The sequence below is a fragment of the Arachis ipaensis genome, chromosome B6 (genome assembly GCF_059453495.1).
Source record: "Arachis ipaensis isolate K30076 ecotype BB chromosome B6, ASM5945349v1, whole genome shotgun sequence".
In the NCBI taxonomy this organism is placed as follows: domain Eukaryota; kingdom Viridiplantae; phylum Streptophyta; class Magnoliopsida; order Fabales; family Fabaceae; genus Arachis; species Arachis ipaensis.
In genome coordinates, this window is record NC_142441.1 from 20,095,321 (window position 1) to 20,120,791 (window position 25,471).

Genomic DNA, 25,471 nt, shown 5'->3' on the forward strand with positions numbered 1-25,471 from the left:
GCTCAAACCCTTTTTGAACTCCTGGAACGCCTCCTCGCATTCGGGAGTCCACTCAAACTGGTGCCCCTTTTTTAGTAGGGAGAACAGTGGAAGGGATCTTAATGCTGATCCTGCCAAAAATCTGGAGAGTCGGCCATTCAGCTGTTGGACTTCTCTCAAACAAGTCGGGCTTTTCATCTCTAGGATAGCTCTACACTTGTCGGGATTGGCTTCGATCCCTCTTTGTGTTAGCATGAATCCTAGAAATTTTCCTGCCTCCACTGCGAAGGCGCACTTTGCAGGATTTAATCTCATCCCGTGCAACCTTATGGTATCAAAGACTTGTGAGAGGTCGGATAGGAGGTCGACTTCCTCCATGGTTTTTACCAACATATCGTCGACATATGCTTCCATTAAGCTCCCTAAGTGGGGGGCAAACACCTTATTCATCAGCCTCTGATATGTGGCCCCTGCATTTTTCAATCCAAATGGCATGACCACGTAGCAATAGTTGGCTCTGGGCGTGATGAATGATGTTTTTTCCTGGTCTGGTTCATACATCGGGATTTGGTTATACCCTGAGTAGGCGTCCATGAATGACAGGTATTGATACCCCGAGCTAGAGTCCACTAGGGCGTCAATGCTTGGTAGTGGATAAGGGTCCTTGGGACATGCCTTATTTAAGTCGGTGTAGTCGACGCACATTCTCCATTTACCATTTTGTTTTTTGACTAGCACTACATTGGCTAGCCATGTTGGGTATTTGACTTCTCTGATGAAGCCGGCTTCTAGGAGCGTCTGCACTTGCTCTTCTACTACTAGGGCTCGCTCTGGGCCGAGCTTGCGTCTTCTTTGTTGCACAGGTCGGGACCCTGGGTAGACCGAGAGCTTGTGAGACATGAGCTCAGGATCTATCCCAGGCATGTCGGAGGCCTTCCAGGCGAAGAGATCGGAGTTATCTCTTAGGAGCTTAGTCAACCCTTGTCTTAGGGTTTCCCCTAGGTTGGCTCCTATGTGAGTGTTTTTTCCTTCCTCTTCGCCGACCTGAATCTCCTCAGTTTTTCCCCCGGGCTGTGGTCGCAGCTCTTCTTTAACCCTTGCTCCCCCGAGTTCTATTGTGTGGACTTCTTTGCCTTTTCCTCTCAGGTTTAGGCTTTCATTGTAGCACTTCCTTGCCAGCTTCTGATCTCCCCTCACCGTTGCTATCCCCGACGAGGTCGGAAACTTCATGCAGAGGTGGGGCGTCGATACCACCGCTCCGAGTCGATTAAGGGTAGCTCTGCCAATTAAAGCATTATAGGCCGACCCCACGTCGATGACTATGAAGTCTATACTCAGAGTCTTTGATTTTTCCCCCTTTCCAAAGGTGGTGTGGAGGGGTAAAAATCCTAGTGGCTTTATCGGCGTGTCCCCTAATCCGTACAAGGTGTCGGGGTAAGCTCTTAACTCTTTCTCATCTAAACCTAGTTTGTCGAAAGCGGGCTTGAAGAGGATGTCTGCTGAGCTTCCTTGGTCTACTAGTGTTCTGTGTAGATGGGCATTTGCCAGGATCATGGTGATTACCACTGGGTCGTCGTGCCCAGGGATTATTCCTCGCCCATCTTCCTTTGTGAATGAAATGGTTGGGAGGTCGGAGGACCCCTCTTCAACCTGGTAAACTCTCTTGAGATGTCTTTTACGAGAGGATTTTGTGAGCCCCCATCCCGCAAACCCTCCTGAGATCATATGGATATGTCTCTCCGGAGTTTGTGGTGGTGGGTCTCTTCTATCCGTATCTTCTCGCTTTCTTTTTCCATGGCCGTCCGACCTTTCTATGAGATATCTGTCAAGCCGACCTTCTCTGGCCAGCTTTTCTATCACATTTTTAAGGTCGTAACAGTCGTTTGTAGAGTGCCCATATATCTTATGGTACTCACAGTAATCCCCGCGGCTCCCCCCTTTTTTATTTTTAATGGGTCTGGGGGGAGGCAGCCTTTCAGTATTGCAAATTTCTCTGTATACGTCCACTACGGGAACTTTCAATGGAGTATAAGATTGATATTTCCTTGGCCTATCGAGGCCGAGCTCTTCCTTCTTCTTCGCTTCCCTCTCCCTTTCTTTCGTTGGGGGAGGGTGTCCGAGTCGCAAACTCGGGTCTCTTAGCCTAGCGTTTTCTTCCATATTGATGTATTTTTCAGCTCTTTCCTGTACATCATTTAAAGAGGCGGGGTGTCTTTTTGATATGGACTGTGAGAAGGGACCTTCTCTAAGACCATTGATTAGCCCCATGATGACTGCTTCGGTGGGCAGGTCTTGAATCTCCAAACATGCTTTGTTGAACCTTTCCATATAGGCCCGTAAGGACTCCCCGGCCTCCTGTTTTATTCCCAGGAGACTTGGTGCATGTTTTACTTTGTCCTTCTGGATGGAGAACCTCATCAAGAATTTTCTTGAGAGGTCTTCAAAGCTGGTAATTGACCTCGGAGGGAGACTGTCGAACCACTTCATCGCTGCTTTTGACAAGGTTGTCGGGAAAGCTTTGCATCGCGTAGCGTCAGAAGCGTCGGTCAGATACATCCGACTTTTAAAGTTGCTCAGATGGTGCTTTGGATCGGTGGTTCCATCGTAGAGGTCCATATCGGGGCTTCTAAAGTTTCTCGGAACTTTTGCCCTCATTATGTCCTCGCTAAACGGATCTTTCTCTCCTAAGGGAGAATCTTCCCTATCGTCGTGGGAATTCCGACCTTTGAGGGAGGATTCTAACTTTAGGAGTTTTCTTTCTAACTCTTTTCGTCGCTCCATCTCCTCTTTTAGGTTCCTTTCAGCTTCCCTTTGTCGTTCCCGCTCCTGTTCTAGCTGTTCGAGGCGGCTATGGATTAATCCCATAAGTTCACTAGCGTGGGAGGGTCCTTCTTTTTCTGACTCGCGCCCCTCCGAGGAGTTCACCTTCGGATTTTTGATTCCGGAGGTGCCTTCCCTATGTTGGTCATTGACTTCCTGATGGAGGGTCTGATCTGCCTCAGTGTTCAAATTCTCTTGTTCGGAATCTGTCTCCACATGACCCTCTTCAGGGGATCTTTCCGCCATCACTGGTTGATCTCACGGGTCCCCGGCAACGGCGCCAATGTTACGGTGGGTAACCAGAGATTAGTGGGCCGGATGGCGTTGGTTGGCCCAAACGTGTGAGGGAGGTGACTATCGAGTGAACCTGAAACTCGGTGTTCCTCCGTCCGACTTGTACGTGCGAAAGAATGGGGGGTGGTACCTGCAAGGACACTCCGATGCCTAAGTTAGCAAGAGTGTGAGCAAGTTTAGAATGTATTGGACTTAGTGATACCTGAGGGGTGTCAGGGTATTTATAGTGGTGAACCAATAACCACCGCTGGAGTAGTGCCACCTTTTTAGGTGGATAACCGTTCCCATATCTTAGGGAAGTTAAGATATGGCTCTATGAAGTGGTTGGAGAGTTTCTAGGGGCAGTTACTCATTCGAATGAGTGTTATCTGCCAGCTAACCCTCGTATCCGACTTCTTTGGAGCAGGTCGTGTTCAGTACCGACTTCTTGGGATGAAGGCTGGTACTGGGTGAGGGCCAACCCTTTGGGTTGGGTCTATTTGCTTGGATCCTGGACCTTTATTATTGGGCCAGGGTATGAACAATATATATATATATATATATTTTTTTTTAGTTATAGTTTTTATGTTGGTCTCCTTTAGATAAAAAGTCTAACTTCGTTTATGTCCCTAATATTATTATTTGAAAAATATTAAAAAACTAATAGAATTTATTATTTTTTGTTATTATTTTTATTTATAAATCTAATTTTTTAGTATAGTAATTTAATAATATACTTATTACTTAGATTATTTTTTTGAGAGAAAAATAAGTTTTCTGATTATTGAAAAGAATACAGAATTCTCTAAAAAAATATTTATTGAGTTATTACATCTTATATACTATGTACTTTTTATGTATTCTTATTAAAAAAATTATAATAATAAACCTATTATTAATAAAAAAAAATTTAAATAACAATACTTTTAGTATATATTTTTAAATATTAATAATTAAATAAAAACTAAAAATAAGAAATTATGCTGATCTTTTAATATTTTTGTTACTCTTTTTATATATTAAATGCTTTAAAAATATATTTAACCAAACCCTAAATTAAATCAAGATAATTACTATAGTATATCTAGTATCTACGTATAATTGTCTAATTTATTATAAAAATAAAAAATATTAAAATATATAAAAATAAATAATTTTTAAATGTTTAATATTTACCTTAAGAGAGAAGTTCAATAAATTTGGCACCCAATTGAAAGACACCAAAAATTTTGTCTTAAATAAAATAACATTTTGGCTTTGGCCAATTATTATTATTATTATTTTAATATTTTCCATAAGATATTTTTACGTACAGGGGTATTTTTACAGTTTTACAGTAAAAAATTTTTAGCAGAAGAATCGAATTGGTCAGGAATGGCGTCATCCATGTTCAACAACTGAAGGTATTCTTCATACAACTTCTCAAGGGATCCACAATCCCCGAGAAAATCAGGGGACCCGCATTCCACGTCATCAGATCCGTTGACTACTTGGTCAATATGGTATTGATCTTCACCATCACCACCGAGGAATAGTCCAAGCTCCTCATCTTCTTCGTCGTTACTGCAAATCATGACGTCATCAATATTATTTACCTCTTTCGCAACTTCTTGTTTCTCATGGCTCGTTGATGCGCTTCCTGAATTGGACTCCAAGGTTAGGGTACTTTTGGTTCTTGGAATAACTCGAATCGGTTTGGGTAAATAAACGACGGTCTTGTTCTTCTTCTTTGCCTCTGCCTCTTCCTCTTCCTCTGCTTGTGCGTCTTTCTTCTTCTGCTTCTTCTTCTTGGGTTGACTCCTGAGGAGCTTCTTGCTGAGGTGGGTGTTCCAGTAATTTTTTATTTCATTGTCGGTTCTTCCCGGTAACCTTCCAGCGATGAGGGACCACCTGTTCCCTAAGAGTGAATGCATTCTAATGATGAGGTCGTCTTCTTCGGGTGTTATGTTGCCTCTCTTGATATCTGGTCTCAGATAGTTCATCCATCTCAACCTGCAACTCTTCCCGCATCTAAGAAGGCCTGCATACACATACAACAATAATCAACGGATATATAGACGAGAAAGGTGGATGTGGATTGATAGGAAATTCAATTAATGGTACCAGCTCTTTTAGGGAGTGATCTCCATTGGCCTTCCCCATGGGATTGAATATATTGGGTGAGTAATGCATCTTCTCGGGGAGTCCATGGACCTCTGTGCAATCCAACTTTTGAACAACAAGGAGCTCTTACCATCTCTTGGAGATGGACAAGGTGTAATGTAGAGTGTGAGTGTGTGTGTGGAGCGAAGAGAAAACAAGAGAAGCGAAGCGATGAGTGGAGAAGGATGTCAGAGTTTCAAGGTGTGCTCATGCCTCATGATCATAACCCAATTCCCATGACCTTCTCCTTTTAAAGTAAAACTAGTGTAAAACCCGGGCGTGTTCTAATATAAAACTTAATGAATACCTATTGATTGATATTAATAGTTATTACTTTTATTTTAAAATTTATTTTTGTATAAAATTTATTGTATAAAAAAAATATTATTCTATTTTTTATTTTTGATAGTCCAAATAAAATTTTTTAAGTCTAGTTTCACTTATATATAAAAAAATTATTATGAAATTTGTAACACTATATTATTATTATACATAAAAAAATCATTAAATAATTTATATAAATAATTTTTATTATAATTATATAAATATTATTAACTATGTGATATTCAAACTATATATTTAAACTTGAATTTAATTAATTTGATTTATGATATGTGTACTATTAAATAATAAATATAAAAATTATATTGATGTGTGTCATTTAATACACATGAATCGAACTAAAGTGTGTAATAAAATTTTAATAAACATATTATAAGGTCTTTAGATAATATCTTTGACATAGCGAACTATATTAATTGAATTATAATATTCACTGTTCTCATAATGAAAAAATAATGGTTATTATTACCTTACCAACTTCCTACCACAGTACTATTTCAAATACTTTAAGTACAAAATTATTATATGCAATAGTGTTTCAGCAATTCTTTTTTCTTTTAGTTAATATATAAGGGTAAAGAATAACCAAACTTCTAGCTTATATACACACATTAGTTATATTGTTCTGCCTTTGTATATATGTGCAATTTTAAATAAGGACTCATTTGTTTTGGTGTGGTGTGCAATCCTTTCATATGCTCACTAAATACGGCTTGTTTCTTTGCTCTGTAGTTAATGTGACAAAATTCGTGAGTCAATGTACTTAATTTATTTTATTGTATTTATATATAATTTGTTTATAAAAGAAATTAATACATATTTATTAAAATTAATTTACTTAGTATATAAATAAATTAAGTGATTAATTTTTTTGTTATATTAATATTAATCTAATTAAAAATTAATATATATAAGTTAACATAGTTAATATTTTTTAATATGTTAGTGTACATTAATTTGTATATTTTTAATATTTTTTTTTAATTGATAACCTTTAAAACACATCTAAATAAATTAATGTTTCTAAAGAAACGACAAAAATATACATACTATTGGAACTTTTTATAGGACAATTGGTCGATTTAACACAATTGTTTGCCCAATCAAAATAAAAGGTTACATTAGTCAAACATGCCAAAAGGGTCTAGGGTTAATTTTATATATATATATATTATTAATAGAATAATATTTCTATAATTAAGTAGAGATACAATACTCAAAAAATATTCTTATGTATATTTATTATTAGGATAGAAAATATAATATATATATATATATATATAGTGACGGTAATAAAATAAATTGAAGTAACGAAATAACTATAGGTTGCGAAATATTTTAAGATCATATATTTCTGCATCCTAAGAACATCTTCGAGATTATAATTAATTTAATCATTTATTTTTACAATAAACAAATCTTTTTAAAATTCCATATAATGTTTTTAATTTCTCAATTAGGATTCTATATTTTATTTTAAATTATATACCCCAGAAATTTATTTATAAACCAAATAGATTTCCAAACCATCTACCATCAGTCACTTACATGAGGATAAAAGCATTGTGATTTGGAGTTCTGCAACTTATTATTGATTGCTTGGAGTGCAATTACTTACCAACATCTTTTCTAACATATAACTGTAGAGCAAGCTGGTAATCCAACATGCGAGATCTGTTTCTTGAGAAGAAATAAGTTAATGATAAGAATAAACCTGAAATAAGATTGGTTACTAAACAAAAAAACAAAACAAAAGGTCATTGACAATATCAAATATTTTTTGATCAGTAACTAAATATGTTACCAGAAATATTTTAAATGCCATGATCCCATACCTTTCAATGTTATCACTGACATGTCACTTAAATGTGGCTTATCTGTCTCCAAGTCCGTAGCAAGTCTGATTGCTTTGAACAAACAATAAAGTTAATAAATTACAAGTGTCATAACAGAATACTAATACACATACATTGGCATACAAATGAGATACCTTGGTAGCACGTTTTAGTAAGATTGAAAACAATAGGGATAATTTTTTGCACAACTTTATGCTCTCCAAAATTCACTTCCAACTAAAATAAGAATACTAACTTCAGAGTCTTTTATCATTCATATGCATCAGATTTTAGAAATAGAAACATCTTCTCTCAGCTCAATCAATTTTCATTCTAAAAACAAAACAATGTCTCAAAATCTTGATTATAGTGGAATCACGAAAGACTAAAGCTAGCACATCCTTCTAAAGCTGTGCATTGATGAATTCATAGATCGACTTCAGTGAAAAATTTCATCTATCTATCGTACTTGAATTAACAAATTTTCTAAAACAAAAACAGAAAAAAAGACTATTATAAACAGATCTTAATAAACTTCTCTATCGCGATCCTCTTTTTCCTTATCACATCGATTGGATTCTAAGTTTCGCCTGTTTAATTAACGATTCACAGAAAAAATAAAAAGAGATAAAATAAAAAATTAAAAATCACAATCAACATAACCACAATAAGTGAAAGGCATGAAGAAGGAAGAACAGAAACAGAGAAATTAAAGTACAAAATCATCATTTCATGACAAATCTCTGACTGAGAATGCCGTTGAACATTTTGGTAGATCTGATTTGCTGGCGCGACTCGGTGAGCAAGTATTCTCTATTTTTTTTCTACTAGATCATAAACTAGATCTAAAAGTATGAAGTGAGAGAAAAAATCAGAAGAAAAAGAAGAAATAGATTACCTATTGAAAGTGACAGAGAAGGCACGACCAAATTGCAGAGCTCGTTAAAGGCAGCAACAATGACATTGTTTGCAGCGGCGACGCCGGCGAGGAGATGAGCTGCAATGAATGGCATCAAAGAGATGTATGATAGAGGTGGAAGATGAATGGCGGCAAGAGATTAGAGTTCGTCATTCACATCACTCTCCCATTCTCAAATGCAACACTAATCACTTTCATATTCATCACCTCCTCAGTTTAAAACATATAAAAAGGAAAAAAAATGACTGGCAAAAGAAATTGAACATTACGATAGAGGCTAAAACTGTCGAAATTAGCCAAAAAAATGGCAGTTTTATGGACCTGCCATAATACTATTGCTATTTTAATAAAGATTTTTTGTAGTGCAAGAATTGAGATTTGGTGGTATGATGCATATCCTTCCCATAAATGTGTCACATAAACTTTTGAAAGAATTGACATATTCATTTGATCTGTACAATAACACACTGGACATACGGTATGGTATAATCAAGATTCCCTAAAAATATAGCAGCGTCCCTTGCCTTGATTGTATCTGATAAAAATCTATTTTGTAATATATTCTGTAAATTAAATTTCGGTGTATTATAAAATTATTTCTATTATTGAAATATTTTTGCTGCTTTTGCAGGGCACACTATTCAGCCAAAATTAATTTTCAAGAACTTAGTGAGAAAAATAAGGAAGTTGTTAGAAACTTTCAAGGCAAGACTTTGTTAGAATTGACAAGATCTATGATGGAGATGAGTGTTGATGGAAAAAAATGGCTAAAATTCAAGAAGATATTCATCCTCTACATTCATATATGCTTCTTGTTGTCGACAACGATAGACAAAATTTCTTCGATTCACATGACACTCATTCGTTATGTGGACATAATACGTGAACGGAATTAGGATGGTTATGTGTTCATCTTCCTTATCAAGGGCATCAGAGAGCACACATTGGAAAAGGAATATGCTGTCAATGGCTACCTCTTTACTTTGATGATTGTATATTTTCATGAATCCACACATAAAAATAAGTCGGTGCATGCGATTTCTGGACCATCGTGGATGCAACATTGAACCAGGGAGTTGTTAGTTGAAAGAATACAAGCTGAGATTAAGGATAACATGGTAACTCAACAGAATTTTTTTTTAATTTTAGTGTATTTGTTTAAAATATATTGTGTAAACAAATATTATTTCTATTTTAGGGCATCGTGAAAAGAGCACAGGTGAAAAAACAACCAAAAAACCAAGAAGGGGGAAAGAAAGGAACAAAAGAAGCCACACAAAAAGAACACTATTTCTTCGAAAAATGAAAGTGCTGCTAAGTATGAGTTTGATTCTGAACATGACTCAAAGGAGACACAAAAAAAGTAGAAAATTACCTAAAAGAATGGTAAAGAAGTAAGTATTATTTTTCGGTATATTTTGTCAATTTTATTGTGTTTATTTGCCTGATGATTGTTTGCTTTTTCAAGATGGAATCCAAAAAAAGGAAGCATGTTATTGAGAATTCATCTTCCGAGAAAAAAACTGAATCTGATGACGAGTAAGACTCAGAATTTATCATTATAATGCTATATTTTGCATGTATTGTCAGAAGTGAAGAAAGCAAGAAATAAGAAAAAGAAGATTGACAAACAAAATTCACAAGCCTGCAAAGAAGTAAGTATTATTTTTTGGTGTATTTTATCAATTTTAATGTGTTTATTTGACCGATGATTGTTTACTTTTTAAAAATGGAATCTAAAAAAAAAACATGTTATTGAGGATTCATCTTCCGAAAAAGAACCTGAATCTGATTATGAGTAAGATTAAAAAACTATCATTGTAATGCTATTTATTTTTATCTTCGTCCAAATTTTATTTATTAACAGAATTTTTTGTATGAATTATCAGAAGTGAAGAAAGCAAGGAAATAAGAAAAAGAAAATTGAAGAAAAAAAATCAAAAGCCTGCAAAAAAGTAAGTATTTCTTTTTGGTGTATTTTGTCAATTTTATTGTGTTCATTTGCTTGAGGATTGTTTGCTTTTTCAGGATTGAATCCAAAAAAAAAGAAAACATGTTACTGAGGACTCATCCTCCAAAAAAAAAATGAATATGATAATGAGTAAGTTTAAAAAACTATCATTGTAATGCTATGTTTTTCTTTTATCAAAATTTTATTTATTAACAGAATCATTTGCATGTATTGTGATGCGTGAGCATCTTATACCCTTTTTTCGAGTTGTTTTTACTTTTTTTTAGATAGATTTTATTAAGTTTTATTATGTTTTAGTGCAAAATTCATCTTTGAGTTCTTGTGGTATTTTTATGATTTTAGGTGAATTTTGGGCGAATTTGGCAGAGTTTTATGCAAAGACGAAGAAAGGATAGCATATATTGTCAATCCTGACCTCCTTGCATTCCAATGAACATAACTTGAGCTGCAAAGGTCCAATTCACGCGGTCTCAATGGCATTAGAAAGCTAACTTCCAGAGCTTTCCAATAATATATAATAGTCAATATTTTTACGCCGAGTCTGGCGTTTAGCACCCAAGAAGGACAGAACCAGCATCCCTTCCCGGTGCTGAACGGCCACAAGAATGCCAGAACTACCCCTTTTCCGTGATGAACGCGCATTTTGGCGCTGAACGGCAGTAGTACGGGTCCCACCTCACTCATGGAGCATCTTTAGTTGGATTTTGTTATCTTATCTTCCCTTTTTGTAATTTTTAATTACAAACAATATCTTTCAGGATTAAAATTCAAATTTCAAATTAAAATATTTGATTTGATCTAGATTTGATTCTATTTTGATTTAGTTTGAATTTGAATTCTAGATTCAGTTTTAGAGGTTTTTACTATAAATAAGGGACTTCCTTCCTCCCCAAAGGACATTCAATCTCTCCTCTGGGAGGGAGACTCCGCACTTTCATATTTTCTTTGTAAGTCATGAGCAATTAAACCTCCTGGTTAAGGTGAGGAGCTCTGTTTATTTCTAAGGATTAATATTATTACTCTTCTATTTTAATTAATATTTGATTCAATTCTCAGGTATTGTTTTCGTTCTTAATCTTATGAATCTGGGGTGAAACGAGAGTATGACCCCTTATTCTATATGAGCTCTTGTGATTCTCAAGAGAGCTATCTCGCTTGGGCGACAACTTGAAAACACTCCTCCTAAACTGCAATTTGCCTGGCTAATTAGATATGTGACTTAAAATCTGGTTGGCTTTGGGTAATTGAGATTTTTGTGGCTCTAAACTAGATTTTTGAACTTCACCCTCTGATATGAAAGAATTGACCTTGTATGTAGCATTTTAGTAAGGTTAGAGGAGATTAACTCACTAAGAGATTATGTTTTAATCACTTATAGTTTGCCATAGAATGAATCACTAATTGTTAAAATAGTTGGTAAGAAGTATTGATCCGAAAAGATAAAAATCTCCAAGACCTTAACTATTTTCTTTATATTGAATTTACACCAATCTTTACTTGTTTTTCTTATTTCATTGCTTTATGCGTTTACACCAACAACCTTCTTTTACTATTTGCCTGACTAAGTCCAACAAGATAGCTATTGCTTGCTCAATCTGACAATCTTCGTGGGATCGACCCTCACTCACCTGAGATATTACTTGGATGACCGGTGCACTTGCCAGTGAAGTTGTGCGAGTTCAATTTTCGAGTACCATATTATTAGAAGTGAACAAATGCAAGAAATAAGAAAAGCAAGATTGAAGAAAACAAATGATAAGCCTGCACAAAAAGTATGCGGTGCTTTTCGGTGTATTTTTCCAATTTTATTGCCTGATGATTGTTTGCTTTTTCAGGATGTAGGAAAAAACCACTAATATTCCAGAAATTGGACTCCACTCCACAGAATCTCACTATGATTCTTCGTAAATGTAAGATTCAATGTATGAAATTTTTTCTTTGCTAAAATTTTCTAAAACTTGATGTAATTACTCTAGTTTTACTTAATAATGTTTATTTTGTCTTTAAAATATCACATGTAAATTTGGCAAGTGAAAATGATCCTGTGTTTCAAGCACAGACAAGCTATCAGAGCAGTGAAAATCAACCAAGTGATAATGTAACACTCTATCCTTCAAAGCCTTATACTTAAGTCATAATTCAATGAGGGTTTAGTGCTACGACATAAAGTTGAGATATAAATACTTATGTATAGAAGGAAATATTAAACTAGAAGCCTGTATAGGAATTTGAACCCCAAATAAAAAGAGAATTCGCCAATCGTTCACACTCGACAACATACATAAGCGTGTCGAAAAAAGTAGATAATTAAAATCTTGAAGATAGAACAAGGGTAAAGAGACATATATAAGTATATATAAATATCTACTAGTCTCGGCCTGTGAAGATTAGGCTGGCTAGAGTTACAATAGTAAAACAGTTTGATATACATAACCTATCTCTCCACATACACATCAAAAGTCTCTAAGGCAAGTTTTCAAAATGAATAAATCATATGAGTTTTTCCAAAAGAAGGAGAGAATCTAAAAACCAAAACAAAAGCAAAAAGTCTTCTTCGCCATCTTTCAGATAAAACTCCCGCTCACTGAGGTGCGTTGGGACTTGCATCTGACTTGCATCTGAAAAACAAAAATAATATATGGGTGAGAACCTAAACCACCGGGTCCCCAGTTGGGTAAAAGTGCCGAATCGATACAATATAAGGTAACACGAACTCTCTAAGCGATCTTGATCTTAAAGTTACATTGATCCAAGTCTAGGGTTCTCACTAAACTAGAAAATGGAAACTTACCTAAGGGATTCAAATTTATCTATTTATTGTCAGTTTTCCACAAACTTTCAATCACCACACCGCATCAAGAACAACCATCAGCGTCACCTTCGCTAGCATAAGGGATCTCTCAGTTGTTCAAACATAGACAAAACAATACAAAGAATACACAAATAGAGAGAACAGATAAATAATTAGCTCAAATAGCATATAGATACAAATTCAACAAGGCAAGCCAAATATAAGATGCACAACCAATCAATACACACAAATGAAAATGATGCATCCCTGCCCTACAGTCAATGAGATCATCTGTCGGTTATAAGTCAAAACCTAACATGTCTAGTAGCAAACCCTAGACAGTCCCTCGGTGCGCGCATCCCCAAGAGGTATTCATATTCATTCATTCATCAATATCATGCATAATTCTCAAATCAATGCTAGGGAGTGTGCCCTGCCCAGCTTCTCTTGGGAACATTCGGGAAGGTCTAAGTGTCCTGCCACATCTTGTAATGGATGGTCAACAAAGTGTCCCAAATCTCAACTCGAAGTAAGTGGAACAAACCACAAACCTTGCATCTACCCAAACAACTCAAATATTAACCCAGAGTAAGTGGGACAAAGCCATAACCCTTACATCTATCCAGACAACTCAAATATCAATCCGGAACAAGTGGAACAAAGCCATAACCCTTGTATCTATCCAGACAAGTATCACATCAATCAAACTCATTTTAATCATTCAATCACATCAACTCATCTCTTCAATCACTTTCAACCCATTTCGACTAAATAATTTCCTTTCCAACGCTTTCTATCCTCTAATCCGCCGTCTCTATACTCAATAAAGGGGGTTATGGAAGTGAAAGATCTTATTAGATAGGCTAAAAGAGTTAAAAATCACCATTTCTAAAAACAAGGCAGTTGTGCAGACACATGCCTCGTGCGTATGCACGAATCCACTTTTGTGCATATATGCAGAAACGAGCATGAAAATTGTTCAATTCTGAAATGCAAATCGTATGTACACGAGTCGTGCGTACGCATAATTTGGCTTTTGTGCGTACGCATGATATGTGCATGAAACTCTTTCAATTCTATAACACCCCTCATGCGTATGCATGGGTCGTCCGTAGGGGTGTTCATGGTTCAGTTTTTTCATAAACTGAACTGAAACTGCACTAAACCATTTTAAATGGTTTAGAAACTGAACCAAACTACTTTGTCAAATAAGAAACTGGTTTTAAACCAGTTTATAATACAGTGCACCAGTTTAAACCAGTTCATAAAAATAAAACCAGTTTTAATTGAAAAAAACAGTTTAAACTGGTTTATAGGCTAAAACTAGTTTTAACTTTTAGCATATATAAAATTAGTTTTTACATTTTCTCTCTCCCACTCTCTCTCCTCTTCTCTCACTCTCTCCCTCTCTCTCTCCTTCTGTTCTCCCTCTCTCTCTCTCTCTTTTATTCTATCCCTCTCTCCCCCTCCTTTCCCTCTCTTTCTCTCCCTCTCTCTCCTTCCCTTCTTCCTCCCTCTCTTCTTCTCTCCCTCTTTCCCCCTCCTTTCTCTCTCTCCCTCCTCTCTCTCTTTTCCTTTTCTCTCTCTCCCTCTCTCTCTCTCTCTCTTTCTCTCTCTCTCCCCCTTCCCCTCTTTCTCCCCTCCCCTCTCTTTGTCTTTCTCTCTCTCTCTCTCCCCCTCCTCTCTCCCTCGTTCTCTCTCTCTCTCATTCTCTCTCCCCTATCCCTCTTCCTCTCTCTCTCCCTCTTCTCATTTCCTCAGAGAGAGAGAGAGAAGGGGGAAGGGAGCGAGAGCGAGGGAGAGGAGAGAAAAAGGAAAGAGAGGTAGAGAGATCGTGAGGAAAAAGAGAGAGAGAGAGGAGGAGAAGAAAGAGGAGAAGGAGAGAGAGAGGGGGGAAGAAAGAGCGGGGAGAAAGAGAGAAAGAAAAGGGGAGAGCGAGGAAAAGGAGGGAAAGAAAGAGAAGAAGAAGAGAGAAGGGAGGAGAGAGAGAGAGGAAGGAATTGGGAGAGAGAGAGATGAAGAGAGATGGGAGGGGGAGAGAGAGGAGGGAGAGGAGAGAGAGAAAGAAAGAAAGGGGAAGAGAGAGGGAGAGAGAGAAGAGGGAGAAAGAGGAGGAGAGAGAGAGAGAGAGAGAGAGAGAGAGAGAGAGAAAGATGAAGAGAGATGGGAGGGGAGAGAGAGGAGGGAGAGGAGAGAGAGAAAGAAAGGGCAAGAGAGAGGGAGAGAGAGAAGAGGGAGAAAGAGGAGGAGAGAGAGGAATTGAGACAGGAAGGGAGAGAGAGAGAGAGAGAGAGACGAAGAGAGATGGGAGGGGGAGAGAGAGGAGGGAGAGGAGAGGGGAAAAGAGGAGAGAGAGAGAGAGAAAGAAAGAGAGACGGAGAGAGAGAGGGGGAAAGGAGAGAGAAAAGGGGGAGAGAGAGAGAAGGGAGAGAGAGAGGAGGGAGAGAGGGGGAAAAGAGAGAGAGAAGGGAGAGAGGGGGAGAAAGAGGAGAGAGAGAGAGAGAGGAAGGGAAGAGAGAAAGTGTATGTAAAAACTAATTTTAGAGTTTAAATAAAATCAGTTTTAATTTAGTTTAAAACTAAACTGAACCATAAAAACTAGTTTTTAATAAACTAGTTTTCATAAAAACTATGGTTTCAGTTTAGTTTCAATTCAGTTTAGTGAAATCAGTTTTTTTGCACACCCCTAGTCGTCCGTACGCAGGACCCCAATTTTCTACAACATTTAGATTTTAGTTTTTTAAATCCCAATTTCCAATCATTCATTACTTTTTCTACAATTCTTTTCTTTCATTCTTAGATGGTTTTAAAGATCTTTTCACTAACTTTAATTTAAGATAAATTTCGTTCAATTCTGAACTCCGGACACCATGTTATGGCCCCTTCGAAATTGGCTAAAAATATGTTTTGCCAAATTCTACAAATGTTCCTTTTGACCAATTCCTCAATCCAATTCAATTCAAACCTTTTCTAAACATACTCAACATACATTTGTCAAATTCTCTACCCTTTCTAACCATTCCAATACCTAATCAATCGATTAAACCTTTATTATACACATTCATGCATCTACAATCCACAACCAAATTAAATTAATTATTCAACTCAACATCATCAATTCATCAATCAGAACATAGCCATACTATCACTTACCTCAACTTACCAAGTAGAGAATTTCTCACCCTATCATGGCCTCCACCTTAATTTTCATATCACTTGCCATAATAAGCAATAATTCCACAATCTCATATCCAAACTCAACAACAATTTGCTTTACAATTCACAACAACTAACAATCGATATCCAACATATCACAATTTTCACTAAACCAAACAATCAACCACAACAATTCAACAATAATCCTAATTCCACTAGCCTAGAATTTTATTTCACATTACATGGTATTTATCCGAAACTTAAATTGGTACCTTAATGTCGCAAATTTCAAGCTTCCAAACTTCCCCTTCTAAATTCCACCAAGTCAATCTTCTAATCACTCAATCTAACACTATATTATACAATTTGGCACAATGTCAAAACTAGAGCTCATATAAATTGATGAACCAAGAGAAAAAAAAAGAGTTCTTATCTTTACGCACTAAAATTAGATAAAAACCACCAAGAACACAAGTTAGAGAACTTCTATAACATCAAAATCACCAAAAATTCTCAATACCCAAGCTGAAAATGCAAAATCAGATTTAAATGAGAAGTTGGAGCTGGGATTTCAAATTACTTACTAAACTAATTAGATAGAATTTAAGAGGAGGAGATAGGCTTCACATGGCCGCAAATGCTACAGCGATCGGAACTCCAGAGTAAAAGTTATGAGCAAATGAAAATGGTGATGAATAGTAGGGTTAGGGCATTCTCTCCTCTCTTCTCTTCTCAACTGCTCCCTCACTCTCCTTAATGAATTGTGGGTGAAAAGTGCTAAGGGTGAGGGGTTATATACCTAGGCTTGGGCCCAAGTGTGGCCCAACTCAAGTTCTTAGCTCTTTGACCCAAAACCTTTAAGATAAGTGCTTGGGCTTTTATTCTAAATATTTTTCCTTATCATTTTCATATTTTCAATTTTCTCACTCGCAGTACGTACAGATTTAAGCTGGTACAAACAATTTTAAAATTGGTACACGTTTTTTCTAAAATAATTATATTTTTGCGCTCAATTTAATTTTCTTAAATTTAAATTTTACCGTTAAATTTCTAAATTATAGATTCTAATATTTTTACATATTTCGGGCATCTTAATCCAATTAATGTACTTCTAATTAATCAATTTACTAGTTAATTTTTTTTGGATCTTATAGATAGCATGTAATTTTTTTTCTCTTACCATTTCTTTAATTCTTGTGCTACCATATTCTACTTTTGATTTCATATATTTTTCTTAGAAAAAAAAGTCCTTTAAGATTTTATGCAAGAAAAAACAGACAAGAAAAAAAAGAAAAAATCACAACTATGTAAGTTCTCAAATAATAGAAGTTGTGTTTTTATTGAATGCTTGAGGTGTAGCTGTGAGATGATTTCGATGTATTTCAGGTTCAAAGAATAAGAAGAATCATTGAATGAACTAGCTCCTGTTTAAGAAGGAATAATAGATAATAATCCTAAAGGACAAATGATTGTTCTTCAGAAACAGACTCATTCTCAATCAAAACCACTAGACATGTGAATTTTTCAATTCACTTTCAATGTTCTATTCATTAAGTTAATTTGCACCTAAATGTTTACTCCATACTAACTTTTTCATTTTTGTTTTCTTTAGAGTTTCACTTCAATTATTTACACCTCCTTCAAAAACACCTATCTCAAGTCCTCCCCAAACTCAACAAACTGCTGAAAAGTCTTCTGGAAAGGAAGATATAGAAGAAGAAATTATTAATGCGTAAGTATCACTTAAATTTATTTTCTAATATTTTTGGTGTATTTGATTTGTCTTTCGGTGTATTGCTTCTAATTTGAGGTGCACATAGTGTTGTTGTCCTCTTTTTATTATAACTAGGCAATAGAATATTGATTTTGTCTATTTTAAGGGACTTTGTTAATGTATTTGTTGTAACTAGCCCATAGAAATTTGTTGTAGTGCTTCTGGTGTCATTTTGTGAATGTTTTATTGAGTTGCTTGTCTTTTTAAATAGCGATGTATTTAGTTTATCTTTCGGTGTATTTCATGTGAATTGAGGTGCACTTGGTTTGGTTGTATTAACTTAATTCCTTTTCTATAATCCTGCAGTCCTCCACAACCTTAACAACCTGATGCAAAGTCTCCAACAGAGGAATATACCGAAGAACAACTTCAACAACCTTAACAAAAATCTCATGAGAAGGTAGCTCCTACTAATGTATAAGTTCTACTCAATAAAATTCTTTTTCAATGTTTTCTATGTATTCTTAAACTATTTTATGTGTCACCATGCAGTCATCTACCGGCTCAAGCCATGAATGATGGAATAATGTTGGTCGCCAATGCTGCATTGAAGAATAACTTTTCTACACCATCATTTAGTCTTGGCTTTTCTCAATGAAGTGAGGAAGTTACATTTACTCAAGAGGGTGAACCAACAGCTAACAAGAAAAAATCTCAAGACAACTTAATATTAGTGAAAGAGTTGGTTGAGGTCATAAATACTAAGATTGCAACAGCATTAAATTATGCTAAGCAAAAAAGTCTATCACCAGAAAAGGTGTAGCCTACACGGAGCTTTCTTGACAAGTTCAAAATCCTGTGAGACAAAAGAAAATAACAGACGATCTCAAGGAGAAATGCTTTCATTGGATAACAAATATCAAGACTTATGATGATGAAACCTGGAAATAACTAGAATGCACTTTAATTCTTTAAAAGCCAAATTAGATACCGAAAATCTGGTAATACAATAATAACATTAATGATTTTCTTATGAGTTCTTGTGCTGTATATGTATTAAGTTTGGGTTTTTGTTTTCATAGGTTGTCTCTACAATGTGTCAAATTTTGAACAACAAAAATTAAAAAATTTGAAAAACTTATATACTGTCTCCCTCTAATATTATGGTAAGCTGTAGTACATTGAAATTTCGATGTATTTTTAAAATATATTGTTTGTTGTAACTGTTTCTTTCGGTGTATTATACAAATTTTGCAGAATGCCACATTGGCAAGTCATTAAGGCAAGTTCATTCATCCAAAAACTAACAAGCCCTTCCAGATTAAAGACAATCAAGACTACATCCCGTTTTTAGACAAAAAAAGGCTTGCATCCCATCCATTTGTAAGCTTTTATTTATAAAACTTTTTAAGTAATTTTTACATTAGGTACCAATTAAACTAAAAAATTATTCTATCTGGCCAAACGTCAGATATTTATCCCATTTTGCTATGCGCAGCATTGGTGGATATGAATGGCGGATGTTGAAAAGAAGAAATTTCATGTCCTTGACCCATTAAACAAAAAATTTCCTTCGAAAGACAGAACAGAAGTTAATAAATTTGTTATAATTTGTTTATCTGATACAAATTTCTGTTTCTCTATAAATTCTCTTGTTTTTGTGTGCTTTAAATAAGGTGCACTAGTAGTTCTTTGTGTGACGTTATCATTTATTCATTTCGATGTAATTTAGTGTTGAATATAGAGTTTCTTATACTTGACTTGTTTTTATTTTTAAGGCTTCATAATTTCACAAATGAGGGTGTTTGCCGGAGAAAAACCTTTGATGAACAAGGATAAGAGTGTCAAAGCACCATATGTCAACATCAATGGGCAACGAACAAAGTATCAAATCTTTCTATTTAATAAATTTTACTGTGCTTTTGTTATTGTTCTATTTTAATGTGTTATTTTATTTTTATTTTTAGATGGGATTATGCAATATATGTGATAAAATGGCTAGAGATAATTGATCCAAAAAAGATCAAAAAGGAAAAATATTCATGGAAGAATCGAAAACAGGTAACTATCTTTAAAAATAGAAACTCTCTATTACTAAATTAACGGAGTTTAATAAAGAAATTTCTTTAAACTGTAGGGGAACAAGTTGATCATTTCAGAATCGAATATGCTTCACTCGTTTTATTTGACGAAATGAATCAACTCAGAGATAAAGCCAATCAAGAATCTGAAGCCATCAAATTCTCCAAGCCATCTATTTCATTATTAAGTCCTTACTGTATATTGGAATCAGGAGATATTGATAGTAAATAGTTTGAATATTGTAAATTGTTAAGAATTTTTATATTGGTTGTGTACTGAATTATTTGTGTAATGTATAATTCAAATAAACACATACTTTGTATCTTTGTAAATATTTAATTCAAGCCTTACATGAATTTTTTTTTGCAAAATTAAACTTTTATGAACATGTTTGTTCTGTATTGAAACGATGTTAATATGAATGAATCCAGGTACAAAAAAATATAGGAAAAGAAGAATAAATTCTATAATACACCAAATTACTTCCCGAAAACACCAAAAATTATTCAAATAAATACTGAATTCTATAGGTTGAAATTCTACATTGCCTAAGTATTGAATTGTTTCTGTACTGTATATTCAAAACAAATAAATCCCATCAAATAATTGAAGAAACTAATTTTAAAACAACCAGCAATATGGTAAAATAGAATAAAACAAGAAAATATAAACACTAAACCTCATTTCTAGAAAAAAAAAGAACATTACGTAGATTACACTGAAATTATGTCAAATAACAACGAAATGGATTCATAAAAATACCAAAAATCTATCTTATTCTCTTAAATCTTTGAACCATAATATATCTATGATAATGACTGAAATTTGACTGCACCACTGAACCATCATAAAAAAGGTTCAACAGCAAAAAATAAATCATATGTTAGCAAGACTATTAACATGCACAAACTCAATTTCTCTTGTTTAAAGAACATCACTTTTAACTCACTTAGAGCTTTCTTTTTCTTTTTCTTTGCAGTATTTGCAATTTATTTTTCGGACTTCTTCTTGTTCTCACCTGTGGAGGGCTTTAAAGCTCATTAATATCTTCCAATGAAGCATCGTCGTGAGATAACGAACATTTTTCTTTTCTTTTGCTTTTGTATTCTTGCATCTCAACCATAGCATTATCATAAGCGAGGTGCAGAATCCTAGTCAACTCCTTAGATTCTGATGCAAATTCACAAATATTTTGTGACCGAAACACCAAATCATCAAATCTCATACTTATTGGCTCCAATAGAGACTCGTCGTGGCTGCTCTTGTGTGTGCCTCTTCTTTATGTTCTTACTCCATCGTTTCAATATATATATCTTGGTGACACTTTATTTACTCGCTCAAAGCTTAACACTCTCTGAGAGTGACGGCACAATATCCCTCTTGACTCGAATAATAAGTAGTGGAATTTAACTTCACAAGATATTGCATCTTATGTAACCGTAAACTTGTTGAATATTGAGTTAAAAACCTATTCTACAGCTTCATACACCGTATAACCTAGAGCAAACTGCGTTGATCTTGTGATATAATTTACCTTTTCTCTAAATTATGCTTGGACTTTCCTGCACTTCTAATGAGTATACACATGCTGAAATTGAGCTTCTATTGAGGATTTTATTGCACACGGTATGAAAATCTGCAGCATCTGATTCTCTCTCTCTCTCTCTCTCTCTCTCTCTCTCTCTCTCTCTCTCTCTCTCTCTCTCTCCTCACTACTTCCTAGAAAATTATCATACTATTTGATGAATTGGATAAGTGAGCTATTGTGCGTAATAAAATTGTTAAAATAAGCATGTATGCTATCGCTCCTTTGTGTGCTTCTCATCTCGATCTAAAAGTAGTGATCAAGATAAATTAAAATCCATAAATGACGATCTTCAAAAAATTCTGAAAAATCAGAAAACACCTAAATTAGAACCAAAATACACCAAAAGACATACCGTTTGACACCTCTGCTACATAAGAAAAATACATAAATATCCACACACTAAAAGTAACAACATCAGTTAATCCGAATAATGACACTATTACATGAAAGCCACTTGTTGTCCCCAACACCATACTTCATCAGAAAATCATTCTAATTCCTATCAAATTATTCTTTTGTAAAAGAGTTCCAAATAACATGACTCATCTCGTGTCAATTTTTTCGTGTTGCTTGTAGCCATTTAATTTACTTGGTATCTTCTTCACAATATGTCAAATACACCACTGGTGAATTGTTTTGGGCATACAAGCCTCAATAAGCCTTTACATCGTTGTGCATTGATCGATAAGAATGCCTTTCGGAGCATTTTCTCCCATGCAACAAAGCCAACATTCAAATAACCATTTGGATGATTGAATATCCTCGTTTTTCATCAAAGCACATCTCAGAAGTGTTGACTGACCGTGGTGATTTACCCCAACAAAAGAACAAAAAATCAGATTATACCTGAATACAACGACACAGAAACAAATCATATATACACCGAAAAACTATCTATATACATCGAAAGTATTTCAAATTACACATAAACTAGAACAACATATTACCTGTTTGTAATTTAAGTGGTATCAAATGAAATAACATCTCCAAAATACTCACAAGCAGCTTTGCTTTTTGTGTCGGCCCAAAAAGCAATCTTAATTAACTGATCAACCTCAAGTTAAAGCTCGATAAAGAAATTCTGATTCTTTTCTTTCATTTTTAATAAGTATTTTTCAAATTCTTTTGCATCCTCTAGTTCTAAGATATTATGCACTTCTCTTGTGATGTAATTTCTCACATCTTTTTCATTAAAACTTAATTCACGATTACCCTTGCTGCTACGACAAATGATTGATATGTTTTGCTTGGTCTGATTTCGGCTTCCTCACTACAAGAAAAATGGAACTTAGCAGCCAAAAATTGCCGGCATTTTTTCAAATTGCTACAAATTGGTTGAATTGGTGCGGTTCTTATTGCAGAAATAAGCTCTGCTCCAATTGATTTTGACTTGAGGCGGTTTCAGGCCCTAACCGCAGTAAATAACCTTGTGTGGATGGGGGAGGGGTTTCGTTTCACTAAAATACCCAAACCCAAACAAAAATTAATAGGCGTCTTCACCTTTTGCACGAACCCCAGCAGAGCAACGGCGCCAATCACTGGTCTCCTTCCCCCGCTATCGTGAATCTTTCCTCCGTCAGTTCCAGTTTTCACGCCGGTGTCGTCGTTCTTCCCCATCACTGGTCTCCTCCCTCCGCCGTGTAGCTCCCGCCTGCGAAGGTAATGGAGAAGGGGTCATCCAAGTCTTCTACTTCCGCCATGCACGTCCGTGACATCGTCGGCGTCCTCCCCAGCCATCCGTCCCGGTGTCGTCGTCGGCAGCCTTCCCTCCTTGCCTTGTTGTGAGTTGCAGATCGGCCCCTCTCCCCTCAATCTCGTACGTTCTTCTCCCTTATCCCAATTTAATTTTAGTGGCTATTGATAAATTAATTTTGCATGAATTTTATCTCTATGCCTTCTGAATTTTGGTTCGAACAACACTGATCGATTGATTTTGCCCAAATTTTTCTTTCCCAAATTAACATTCTGATTCAATTTTTTTCCAATTTTTGAACCCTCGAATCTTGATATTTTAGTGTGTATTACTTCGGCTCATCACTGAATAAAACTAATAAGGAGAAAGACCTCCTTCTTGAACCCAGGGGTGGCCTGGAAAATACCAAGCCTTAATGTGTATGTATGAATATCTGAATTATTGTGCATTGTGAAAAAGGATGAAGGGCAAACTTGGTAGCTTAATTGAGTACTGTTTTTGAGTTTTATTCTACTGTTGATTATGCCTAAATGGGTGTATTTGTGTTTGTATGTGTGTGTCTAAGAGATTTATGAAATAGTTTTTGTGAGGCAAATTATTTTAGTATCATATCATAATATCAAAACTTAGAGTATATCTCCCCACGTAAGTTTGAGCGGAGTGTTAAGAGTATGTTAGTCATTATGATTATTATTTGGTTAACTATTTTAGTTAAGATTGCACTCTAATTGTTGGTGCTTCCCTGTTTAGTTGGATAGTTTATAACCCTTATATTCGAAATACCATTCAAAGTATTATTTTGAAATACCATTCAAAGTTATAGACAATTTATAAATAATAATTTCATCAAATAGTTTGTGGTTTTATTTTAAAAGGTTAGTAACCTTGAAAAGCAGCAGGAAAAAATAAAAGTGAAGAAAAAAAGTAGAATCTAAGCATTTGATACTATAATTTGGTTTGACAGTTGGACAGTTTCTAATTGTATAAATACCACCTGCACTTCTCTGTTTAATTTCCCTTCCTCCTCAGTTTTTCCTCACTGTAAGTAATCTAAATGAAGGCTTGGTCAGTTGGTACTCCTTTCAACTTCACCTAAAACTATTAATCTGCATACCAGAATTTTGCATTTGGCAAAATAAAACCTTCGAAATGTTTTTCATTCTATAATAATCAATAAAGTACATAAAACTTGCTCTAATCACAGGAGTACCTAACCAAGTATTACAACTTATAAGTAAAATGTCAAAATCCTACTGAAGTGTGGCAAAATGGCCAAAAAAATTTTTTATATAATAAAAGAAGGAGGAAATAGAGCATTACATATTACCAATGATTCTTTGACAGGTTCTAAGGGCTAATTTGGACTTAAGAGAAAAGAAATAAAAAGAAAAAATAATATCACCATGCCCAATTTGATATACTCATTGCTTGGGATAGTAATAAGGGTAGTTGTTCATTATCACAAGTTGGGTTAGGATACCAAGTTGATCTTTCTTTGCAAAAGAAGTTGGATAAGGAACATGTCCTTAAGCTGCATAAGGAGAAGGTACAGTGGGAGGGCTTTGATAAGAAGGGTATGATGCTATAGTTTGTGGGTAAGTGTAACCAACTGGTAGGGTAGTACCAATATGAGTTTTTACAGGTTGCACATATCCTGAGGCCATAGGTAAGGCTGCCATTGGAACCACTCCTGGAGAAAATGATGCCTAACTAGTTTTATTCTTGTGCGAATCAGGATATTTTACCATTATATTCCTCCCCTACCATCAACCAAAAATAATAATACATGGCAACAATGCTTACATACAACATGAATTGCAGGTATGATAAGAAATTCAGCTAACAAGGCTAGGTGAGCTAGGTAATTAATTTACAATGCAAGAAACATCAAACAGTATGAACTATGGTTACTAATATGCATGTATGGAATATTTTGCTCTCTCTTTTCTCATACAAAGAAGAAAAAAGCAAGTAAACTTGAAACAAGAACTCTAAGGCAAGTAAGGAGTACTGTAGCAATAAGATCAATGTATAGTATAGCATCTCCAAAAAGAAAAAAAAATATAGTATAGCATCAACACTAGTTATCTTTTTTATTTTATTTTGTATATTCTCTCAAATACTGACATTTCTCACAACTTCAATTTTACATCTTATACATATTC

The 25,471-nt window shown here is 35.1% G+C and overlaps 1 protein-coding gene across 1 annotated transcript; it reads right to left on the reverse strand.

The window, feature by feature from the left end:
• Nucleotides 1-4,345: 4,345 nt before the first annotated feature.
• Nucleotides 4,346-5,445, reverse strand: LOC107646615 (uncharacterized). Its single transcript, XM_021105459.2, has 2 exons — nt 5,176-5,445; nt 4,346-5,092 (listed from the first exon to the last, which is right to left on the reverse strand). Exons 1-2 carry the CDS (start codon nt 5,306-5,308, stop codon nt 4,404-4,406), a joined length of 822 nt encoding a protein of 273 aa, XP_020961118.2. The 5' UTR covers nt 5,309-5,445; the 3' UTR covers nt 4,346-4,403.
• Between the last annotated feature and the right edge of the window lie 20,026 nt (nt 5,446-25,471).